The 11,250-nt window shown below is 43.5% G+C and overlaps 1 protein-coding gene across 1 annotated transcript; it reads right to left on the bottom strand.

Annotated features, from left to right (window-relative positions):
* Positions 1-1,509: 1,509 nt before the first annotated feature.
* Positions 1,510-10,452, bottom strand: LOC133378977 (vomeronasal type-2 receptor 26-like). The gene is made up of 6 exons (XM_061613591.1): positions 10,306-10,452; positions 7,043-7,852; positions 5,993-6,220; positions 2,908-3,034; positions 1,850-2,420; positions 1,510-1,618 (listed from the first exon to the last, which is right to left on the bottom strand). Exons 1-6 carry the CDS (start codon positions 10,450-10,452, stop codon positions 1,510-1,512), a joined length of 1,992 nt encoding a protein of 663 aa, XP_061469575.1.
* Positions 10,453-11,250: the final 798 nt, after the last annotated feature.

The following is an 11,250-nucleotide window of genomic DNA, read 5'->3' as shown; positions in this document are numbered from 1 at the left end:
TTGCTGTAATCAGCTAGAGCTTGATGAAAGTCCGTCCGGCATTGCAGTTTGAACCTTCTCTCATAAATAAATGAAATCCAGTCCTCCCCACAAAAACAGGCTTTGTGGTTAATCTCTCTACGTTTCTCCCTGCCCGGGAGAAAATCTTTACCAGTCAAAAAGAGCGTTGTGACTGATTTTAAAGCTGAAAAAGCTTCTTCTGAGACGAGAGCTTGACTCAGAGGCAGCACAGGCAAAGCAACCCTTCCCGGAAGTGGAGGTTGGCCGTTATCAATGGTGCTATGGACTTTGAAGAGGCACGAGTACAGGGCAAAAGTGACAACTGAGCTAAGGGAAAGGCACGTCAAGCAAATCCTCGTTGCGACCATCTTCCATCTGGAAACCTATGTCCTCCCTATGGGAGGCTGTGTGGATCCAGAATTGGCCTCCACAGTCACTTACGGACCCACCGTTAAAGACCTTACCCTGGAAGACAATCTTACTCAGCCACGAGTGATGGCCAATGAATAAATGAATGACTACTCAGAAGTCCTATTGAATTCAATAGTTTATTCCCATGTAAGCAGGATGTCGATTGTTGCACCTAGACCAGCCTTTCCCAACCAGTGTGCCTCCAGATGCTGTTGGACCACAAATCCCATCAGCTTCAGCTAGCATTGCCAATGGCTGAGGCTGATGGGAGTTGTGGTCCAACAACATCTGGAGGCACACCGGTTGGGAAAGGCTGGTCTAGACTTTCTGAACCTCACTATTCTCAGATCGCGTTGGACTGATGAGGCAAAAAGGAGGGTCCAGTGCTGGAAACAGTCTAACAAGATTTGGGCTGATTGGGAAGGGAGACATCACTTTAATCATGATTTTGACTCATTCTTGGGCTTTGTGGCTCTCTTGTTGTTCTCCTCCCATTTTGTGAGTCACTACCCCAGTCCCAAGAAAAATGGTGAGGGAAGGGAAAGGCACTCTGCATATGTTCAACAACTTTTTCTCTCCTCTTTGTTTTCTAATGTAGTGTTAATGGGGTCGCCACACTGGGCTCCTTTGGGGGGAAGGGTGATGTATAAACTTTCAAGTTGTCACTTTTTTAATACTCTTTTAAAAGATCTAGAGGGAAAGCCTAGATCTATGGTAATCCTATACTTCTTTACCTGGGAGTAAATGCCATTACACTGCAATTCCAGTTTCCCCCCAAAGTACAAGAGGTTTGCTCCTTGTCCATGCCTGAGCATCAGCTAGATAGAGTCATCCTCCCACCCCCTTAAACTCTGAAGGGGGTGGGGAGCATCTGCCTCTAGACCCAATAAGAAAAGAAGGCATTAATAATTATGTTATGACCTATTGTTGGAAGAAATTCAAATCAAATTGTGAATTGTTATGCTGAATTCAAGAGCACTTAAACAAAAGAAACCCCTTCCTTTAACACATTTTAGGATGGAAGCTGACAACTTGCTATATCTCCATTCTTTATTTCTCTGATGGACATCTGTGATCAAAACTGAATATTTTAAACAATCAGATGCCATCTTTAGTTTTTGTTATCAGACACTCCTTTGTATTCAGATCAGGCCTCAGTACAATGATGTAGCATTTGGGAAGGAAGATGCAGCCCAGGAGCCCAGCACTGGAGGCCAAGATAGAGAAGACCTGCACGGCTGCCATGTATTTCCCCTTTGTGCTCAGGTAGGTGGGCACAAAGGACACCCAAACACTGCAGAAGACCAGCATGCTGAAGGTGATCAGCTTGGCTTCATTGAAGGCCCCAGGCAGCCTCCTGGCCAGGAAAGCCACTGCAAAGCTGGTGGCAGCCAGAAAGCCCATGTAGCCAAGGGAACCATAAAACATGGTCACAGACCCTTCGTTGCATTGCAGGATGATTTCTCCAGGCTGGGAATGCATGTCAGAGTCTGGGAATGGGGGAGAGATCACTAGCCAGATGGTGCAGATGACAACTTGGATACTAGAACTGGAAATGACAATGGAGTTGGCCAGACTCTTCCCCAGCCACCTCCTCACCCTGTCCCCTGGCTTTGTGGCCAGGAAGGCTAGCACTACAGTGATGGTTTTTGCCAAGACAGAAGAGATGGAAACTGAGAAAATGATGCTGAAGGCTGTTTGTCGGAGAAGGCAGGTTGTTTTCCTTGGCCGGTTGGTGAACAGGAAGGAGGACAAAAAGGAAAGCAGGAGGGAGATAAGGAGGATGTATGAAAGATTCTGGTTGTTGGCTTTGACTACTGGAGTGTCAATATATTTAATGAAGATTCCTAAAACAAAACTCGTAGTTAATGACAAGAATAAAGCAAAAGAAACAAGGATGGTCCCTAAAGACTCTTTAAAGGACAGGAATGTGACAATCTTGGGAACACATTGATCTAGGTCCTTGTTTGGATACTGATGTTCTGGGCATTTGTTGCAATGTTCTGCATCTGAAAAGAAGAAGAGAGGCTTCAGTAATTTCAAGCTTATAACCATCACATTCTTTGTTCTGTTGCATTCCATAAAAGAGGAGCAACTTCATTAACCTGTACATTCAGCATAAATGCATCATAATCTGTGTTCCATTTGGAGGATTACGCTCCAGAATAACCAGAGTGGATACAGGCCAAGATATTAAAACATATGTCTGTCCCAATCAGATATAAGTATGTAGGCTGTGATAAAAACCATAAAAGGTTGTATGGTATAGGCAGTATCTATCAAACCCTCTCACTACTTGGTCTCTTGCAATTTATTTCTCAAGTTTATGTCTGTCAACCGATCTTATCAAATAATTATGGCAATTAAAATACGCTAGCCAATAAAGGATCCACAATCAAAAGTGTCATTGGAATATTCACAGAAACTTTTTCTGGGTGAATCTTTGCCCTATTTATTTTCCCCAAGGAATGCCTTTTTCCCTCGGAGTCAACCCACCTTCTTGAGTGGAGATGGTCCCTTCTGCACATGGAGCACAAGCATAGCAGCAAACCGGCTCTCCTTCTTTAGCCACTTTCTTGTATCCAGGGCGACAGCTTTCTGTACACCTGGACTGAGGCACGGTCTAATCATAAAGAGAAGAAGGTGCATTGAAGTGAAAGTGTCAACGGTGTTTGTGATGGATAATTTTGTATTTCTCCTGTGGGTTCTTTGCTGGGGGTCCATGAATAAAAATTGAAGACACAGGCTTGCAGCAAAAAGGTAGGCCTTTATTGGATGACAAGTGTACACTTGGTCAGTCTCCCTCTGAGTGAGTGGAGAACTGCACTTTGGCTTTTCTACATTTTAGGACAAATACTTTAGCATCTGCCAATCAGAATTTAACACATCAGAATGACATAGACACGACAGTATTACACAAGTATTACACAGGCATTTGCATAGGCATTGCGTAGGTACTGTACTTCTCTGCATCGTGTTCTAGTGAATTTGGCAATGTTCAATACTTCACTTGAAAGTACATTTTCACAGTGAACTAAGCACTCCAGCTAGTGAGCAAAGCAATTTAGTTATGCATTTTACTACTGCAAATCTTTCTTTCTACATCTTAGGGACAATGAGATGTTCAGCACAGTGTTATCTATTATTTTGAGTACAAATAGTTCCAAACAAACCAGCATGGTCAGAGGTGATAGCTCCAAAAAGAAAAAGATCTGGTTTTCTACTAAACTATTAAAATGTTATGAACCTTTATAGATTTATAGAAGAATACATTTTGCTTATTGTTTATGTATATTGAATTCCCCATTAGCTATACATGTATGTATATATAAAATTCCCCATCATTTGTATCTATGGAAATGGTTTATAGAATTTTTAAAAGCTGAAACAGGTGTTTAGTTCCAGGGACCCCAAATTAACACAGGCCCCATTTTCAGGGAATCCCTTTTAATGCAGAATGGTATGGCAGGGAATCTTCTTTGGGGTGCATCGCACAGTTGTCAACATGAGGACAGAGAGCACAGGAAAGAACCAAATTTATGATGTCACATCTAGGAAAGGAAAGGCTTGTTAAGAAGAGTGGAGGTGTGCCAAGGATGTGTAGGCACTGGATGACTTTTTGTATGAGATGCCAGAATGTCCAGAGTGCTATGTAGCCTACATTATTTCATAGGTTTTATGCTGAAAATAAGACTCAACTGGGATGCACATTTGTGAAAGGTGGATTAATTATTAAGTATTTATACAGCACCAGAGGGTGGCCCGGTTGAGCCTTGGCTGAGGGGCCCTGTGGCCCAAAGGGGCCCCTGAAGGGCCCCTCCTTAGGATGGGGAGGTGGCTCCCCTGTTCCATGATTTGCGGCAGTGTCAGCTCCTGCAACCCAACCTTACCCTGGATCATAGAGAGGGAGCTTCTACACACACACACACACACACACACACACATAGACAGTGTGGACTTCAATAAGCCTGCCAGCATGCCCCCTACCTCTTCCACCAGTGTGACTGCCATGTGTGCTGTGTGCCTGCCTGCCATCACCCAAGATGGCAGCAGGGGCTTCCCTAAGAGCTGATGATACAGCTGCCATCTTGGTTAATGGCAGGCATGCACACACAGCATGCACATCATTCACATGGCATGAGAAATAGGTGGGCATGTGGGTGGGATTATTATTAGGTGTGTGTGCGCGTTGGGATACAGCACTGTGGACTCAGGGCAGGCTGGTGCCCAAGTGCCCAGTCATGCCTGGTGCCAGCCTTGTACATTTCCACTCCATTTTGGAAGTTGCCTAAAATGTCATTGCTCTGTGGGGCAGTGGATTTCTTGCTGGGCAAATTAAAATGGCAGGCAGCTGCTGCAGTATGAACCCCAGATTGGGTTCTGTTCAAAATCAAGAGCACTGCCAATGCAACATCAAAACAGCTATCAGGGAGACTGGCATGGAGAGTGGTAAAGGAAGCACTGCTGGGCTGGACTGTAGAGGAGTGTGATGTTCCTGACTGTAATGTAAATATGGTAAGTGCTGGTTTAGTATAAGACATATGGTAAGTGGAGTGAGTGAGGAGGGGCAGTACCTGGGCTGTAGAATGCTGGGTGATTGGCTGAGCGTTTGAATGGCTGGAAGTATAAATGAGAGGATGACAGTTGAATCGGGGTGGTGTTTTGTGGTGGTGTTGTTTTGGTGGTGTGTTGTTGGTGTGTTGGAGAGGTTGGTGTGGAGAGTATAAGGTGGCTGTTGAGAGAGTGAAACAGGAGTTCTGAGGCAATTATTAGGAAGTAAAGTACATAAGAGAACATATATGAAACCATACGCTTGTAAACAAAGTCTTAAGTAATCTTGTTATTTCTAATGCTTAATAAATATTTCTTGGTTTACTAAAAACCTGATTCTTCAGCTGGGATACACAGACCAGGGGGGATGGCAGAGTAACCAAGGCTGAAAAGTAATTGTATCAAATAGTGGCTGCTGCGGAGGAAAAGATATTGTATCCAGTACCACAGAGAAACCCAGAGCTGTAAGCTTCAGAGGCAAGAGGCTGCAGGGGGGTTTGGGAATTACCTATACCCATAGACTCAAGGTATCGAGATAGCCAGGCAGAGACTAAGGGACAGTCTATAGGCTATAAGGGATACAGAGTGTTGGGTAGTGTGGCCTAGCAGGGGGATCTTTTGAGATCTGTGCTAGTGTGGTGAAAGGTAAAAATAAACCTGACGTTCCTGACTGGGGGTGACCAGAGGTGGGCTGCACATCATAAGGTGGGCCTGACAGTAGTAAGACATCACTAGTGGTCACAGGCGGGGAAGGACATCACAAGGAGCTCTTCTGAGCTTCTGGGGCCTTTGGCCCATGACCAACTATGGTGCCAGGCCAGCTATAAACACTGATTTCCTAGGGCTCCAAAATTCAACAGAGATGTGTAGAATGTGAGGTCTTGGCCTGCAAGTTCCCAGCTCCTGCACTATATTCAGTAGGACTTAGTCCACGGTAAGGTTTGAAAGGATTGTAGTTGAAGCTCTGTGTGAATTATTCAACAAAGTATTAGAGCTTAACAGATGCCACTTGGAATCAAGTGTCTCCTACCTTGCTAAACTGCTTGGGCCACACAATGGCTTCCGGGTTAATGGTGAGTTTAATGTCAGCAGACTTTCCTCTCTCTATGCTCCCAACTTTCACTCGAACACGGGACTCATTGGAAAACATGACCCAGTTCTCAATATCATAGTTGCCTGGCAGGTCCCCATTCTCATCCAAATGCAGGCCACCCAATGAAGCATTCAAAAACTGGATTTCTCTTAAGAAAGGGTGAAGCTGGAATGATGGAAAACCCCAGCATTAAGAAAACATGAACCCAAGCCTGATTTCTCAGCCCTGTTCACATTGAGCTTTAATCTCCTCTGAACTGGGACCAGTGCACATCTTTTATTGATTAAACATTTTATATAGCACCATTCATATAAAATGTCCTTTAGAGAATAAACCTCTGTCATGAAATTCCCTGTCTTCCAGCACTATCTTGTGTTGCATTTTGGATACTCTGTTCATAGGGTTTTTGTGGTAAGAGGTATTCAGAGGTGGTTTATCATTGCCTTCCTCTGAGTCTGGATGCATCTTAGTCTGGTGTCTCAGCTCTGACCATTCCACTTTGGGTGCCCCTGCTAGGAGTCTAGCCTCTTGGTCTAGACTCCTGACAGCATTGCTCTCAGCTTCTTAAGATGTTAAGGTGTGCATCCTAGAGTGGAAGATTATTCCAAAGTCTCAGGGCCCCTGCGGAGAAGGTCCCCACACTTCTATACACAGTTAACATTAGCAAATGAGAAGGACAAGGGGCTGAGCTGAATAGACTCTCTGCTTGGAAAGAAGGCCCAGCAAAGGCAGAGTGGGAGATGAAAAGATCCCAACTTTAGCTAAAAAGATGAAGTCCCAGGGCATCAGTGGAAAGCAGAAGATTCTTCTGACATAAGCATAGTGTGTAGGGGGGGGGAGAGTTGGCCTCCACCTTGAACCTCACAAATTGGATTTGCCTCAGTTTAACACTTTTCCACACTACAGTATTTGAGTTTGGCTACAAGATAATGATGATTCCAAAGTTGGGACAATGGAGTACAGTTTGCAAACAGGGAAAGGAAATACCTGCCATGGCTGCAGCCTTTGACGTTCCAGCCCACCTTGTCTACCCACCATCCACATCTGCTTTGTTCTGGTTGAATATGCAGTGCTTAAGGCCTGAGCCACAGCCTGGACACTGAAGTAAGTGCTGTAGCTATCTTGAGACAGGGCTCTCTCCAGCTCCTCTTGGGGCAGCTTCTCCAGATTCTCCTTCTCTGTGCATCTTGTCCAACCTCTCATGGATAACAAGTGCTTTGAATATAAACAATGAAATGCTTTCTTCCAGAACTGGTCAAGATCAGGTGAGAATGGACTATAGTAGTCATGTTTTGTTCTTATTTGGGACTTCATTACAAAGGCCAGAGAACCATGAATGTACTGGAAGAGATTAGGATCAAACCACAGGTTCAAGTTGATGTCCTGAAAAACTGTTGAGATCCAGACTTTTGCCCCAATGTTTTCCTCAAGTGCTGTTTGTAGCATGATGATTGGACCCCATCCCCCCTGAATATGCTCATAGTAAATAAATACATTGACTTGTCTCCATATGACATTTGGTTTAATAGAGTTGAGCCTTTGGTACAGATTCTTTTCTGGTAGTCTTTTTGATAAGGCAATGCAAATTCCATTGTTGATCAGTAGAGGTGTCAAGGCATTCACAAACCTTTCTCCATTGTCATTGTCTGGAGCAGTAAGACCAATCCATGTCCATCTAAAATGTAGGAGCAGTTTGACAATCCCTGGGTACTGAGTTTCTTCTTTGGGGACTGTCCGGTAGACAAAAGGGAACTGGATGTTATCATCAAGACCCTGAGCAGTAAAGCCATAACTGATCTAGTGAGGAAAGGAAGAGAATACTTTTGTTTTGTTTTCAGGATTTCAGGGTACAGATATATCTTACAACAGGCATTTCCAAGCTGCCACCATTTTCAGGTGGGATTCAATCGCATATCAGCAAATTCAGGTTTACTATTAAAGGTGATTTGGAGCTGTTGCACAACAAACCCACTAGTCCAAAAGATGGGACTTTTGCAGAAAGGAAAGTGATGGAAAATGCATTGGAAAGGTTGGGCTAGGGATGTCACATGCTACCACTTGCACAATTTACTTGGGGCTTTTTCCAATGACCGTTCTTTATGTAATAAAGTTGTGGTTGTAGAGGCAGATTCACCTCATCCCCTCAGGAGCTTTATGGGGTGGAGGAAGCCTCCATGTGCCTGATGCTCAGGCAAGGGCAAGGAGCAAACTTTTTGCACTATTGAAAGTGCAAGTCTATGAATGTCTACTCAGAAGTGCCTTTGAATTCATGTCCGCTTAAAGCCATAATATTTTTTGTAGCTGTCAGAAACCAATAAAACTTGTTCTCTAGATCTTTTATAATAGTTTTTTTTTAATGACACTTTAAATTTGTTTTTAACTTTATTCATTACTAGCTGAAAGTCTAGCAGTGTCTGGGAGTTCTTATAAATATATCTACAAACAAAGAATTATTAAATGATTTTTTTTTTAGTTTCTTGATGGGGAAAAGTATTTTCTAGGGCTGTATACACCCCCTAATATGATCTGAGGCTCACCCCACCTGAATCTGGCCCAGACTATTTAATTAAGTTTTAAACCCTTTGCTATGCTCCTTTTCACACCTTCTTGAAACATTTCTTTTTAGGCCAGGCTTTCCAGAGACCAGGGTTCGAATCCCCACACAGCCACAAAGCTCACTGGGTGACTTTGGGCCAGTCACTGCCTCTCAGCCTCAGAGGAAGGCAATGGTAAACCCCCTCTGAATACTGCTTACCATAAAATCCCTATTCATAGGGTCACCATAAGTCAGAAACGACTTGAAGGCAGTCCATTAGCATTACTAATAGATGCTGATCTGTTTTAATCTTTTTAACAAGTGGCTAGTGTTTTAATTGTTTTAAATATGTTTGTAATTACTTGTTTTTCACCATTTTGTTGATAATTTTATTTTTTTGTAAATCGCTTAGAGGCCTTTACAATCATGCGGTATATTTTTGTTGTTATGTGCTTTCAAGTCAATTTTGACTTATGGCGACCCTATGAATCAGTGACCTCCAAGAGCATCTGTCATGAACCACCCCGTTCAGATCTTGTAAGTACAGGTCTGTGGCTTCCTTTATGGAATGAATCCATCTCTTGTTTGGCCTTCCTCTTTTTCTACTCCCTGCTGTTTTTCCCAGCATTATTGTCTTTTCTAGTGAATCATGTCTTCTCATTATGTGTCCAAAGTATGATAACCTTTCATCATTTTAGCTTCTAGTGATAGTTCTGGTTTAATTTGTTCTAACACCCAATTATTGGTCTTTTTTGCAGTCCATGGTATCTACAAAGCTCTCCTCCAACACCACATTTCAAATGAGTTGATTTTTCTCTTATCTGCTTTATTCACTGTCCAACTTTCACGTCCGTACATAGAGATCAGGAATACCATGATCTGAATGATCCTGACTTTAGTGTTCAGAGATACATGTGGTATATTGATTTTATTAAATAAATAGATACACTGACTTCTCTCTTCCAGCCCTACCTGAAGATGCCAGGGATTGAATCAGGGACCTTCTGCATGCAAAACCGATGTTCTACCACTGAGCTATGACCCTTCCCCTTATATTCTATTCCCCCCACCCACCCTATGCTTTTGAGACCACCCTGCTAGCCAGCCACCCTGCAACAACTGATTCCTGACGTGTTCCCTAGTCTGATAGCATAAACCTTTGCAGATCTACTCAGAAGTAAATCCTATTGTTTGACAGATTGACCAGACTCCTCTCCATTAGAGCCAATACTCATCTCCTGAACGTAGCCAGGAGGCTGCAATCCTAGTGCCATACTGGGAAGTGAGACCCATTGGGTTCAGTGGGTCTTACCTCTGAGTAGACAGACCCATTTAGGGTTGCAGCCTATCTATGTAAGATTCATTCACTCCCTCCCCTCCCCCCAACCCTGCTGGGCATCTTGATGGGTCGTTAGCAACTTTAATTACTGTGAAAAGAGAATTTCAAAGCACACAGAGTGTAAAGGCGGGAAACCCTTCAAATCACCCGGTAAACATGTCAAAATATGTAAAATTCTGCCTACAGGGGACAGCAAGATGAATAAGATTATATTTGGCAGGATCCAGCCTGCAGCAAAATGGAATCAGCTCTGCATTAGGTGAATGCAGGACTCAACAGACATAAATCGCTACCCATGTCCCTTTATTGACTCCCCAATAATGAAAGTGGGATTTTTTTGCAGCTGAACTTCCCTGCAGCCACCCTCATTCGTACTTGTGGGATTTTGTAGATGTCGGACATGGTCGAAATCTCTTTTGCAATCACAGAATCAGCTCCTTCAAGAACAGCCAGCAGCTTATTCTGTTTTCCACAGTTAAAGTTTGGAATATTGCTTCTCCCACCTGCAAGCAGGTCTAGCATGGCATCAGAAGTCGTCCTTGCATCAGAATCATTTTCATAGAGGCTGTACCCCAGGGTGATGTTGGGTAAGAGCCTGGGATCCCGGTTGATCTCCTGGATGGTGAACATGAAGGACAGGATTTGCCACTCCTTCCTGCCTGAAAAACTCAAAAGAAAAAAAAAGTAGTGTCACACTGCTATTCACCATTCAGGGAAAACAAAACGTTACGTACATCCATTCTTCTATAAATCTTGGAGCCTTTCCACACGATATAAATCTCACAAGAGCTCATCCCCAAATAATGGTTCATATGTTTGTACGGATGATGGGGAGGACATATCCTTGTTGCAAGGTCAAAATCCATTTTATTTATTTATTATTTGATTTATATCCCGCCCTTCTTCCCAGCAGGAGCCCAGGGCGGCTGCCTCGAGATGTACACTCCATTGCTAGAGACCAGAAGTGCACATTATATCTTTCCCTGAAAGGTTTGTGAGACATTGGGAAATTTCTGCAAAAGCTGAAGTACCTTTGCTGGTCTTTGCTGCTTCAAAAATACACTGACACAGAGATTCCCCTGTGCAGAAACACAGGAAGAAGAATAAATCCACATGCATCCCTTCGAGCCTGACTAGTTGTGGGCAGTCCAGCCCTTCAGTTTAACAAACCATCAGGAGGCTACAAGGATGTCTTTTGAGTCTCTTTTCTTGAGTGAAATCACCTGACGGACACAGCACCAATGAGGTCATCTTAGGGATGTAGTGAAGTTTTGTTAGGTACCAGAGGGGGGGGGGAAGTCCCTGGAGTTAAATTGAGTC

The sequence above is a fragment of the Rhineura floridana genome, chromosome 3 (genome assembly GCF_030035675.1).
Source record: "Rhineura floridana isolate rRhiFlo1 chromosome 3, rRhiFlo1.hap2, whole genome shotgun sequence".
Lineage (NCBI taxonomy): Eukaryota > Metazoa > Chordata > Lepidosauria > Squamata > Rhineuridae > Rhineura > Rhineura floridana.
This window is presented reverse-complemented; position numbering and strand designations above follow the sequence as displayed.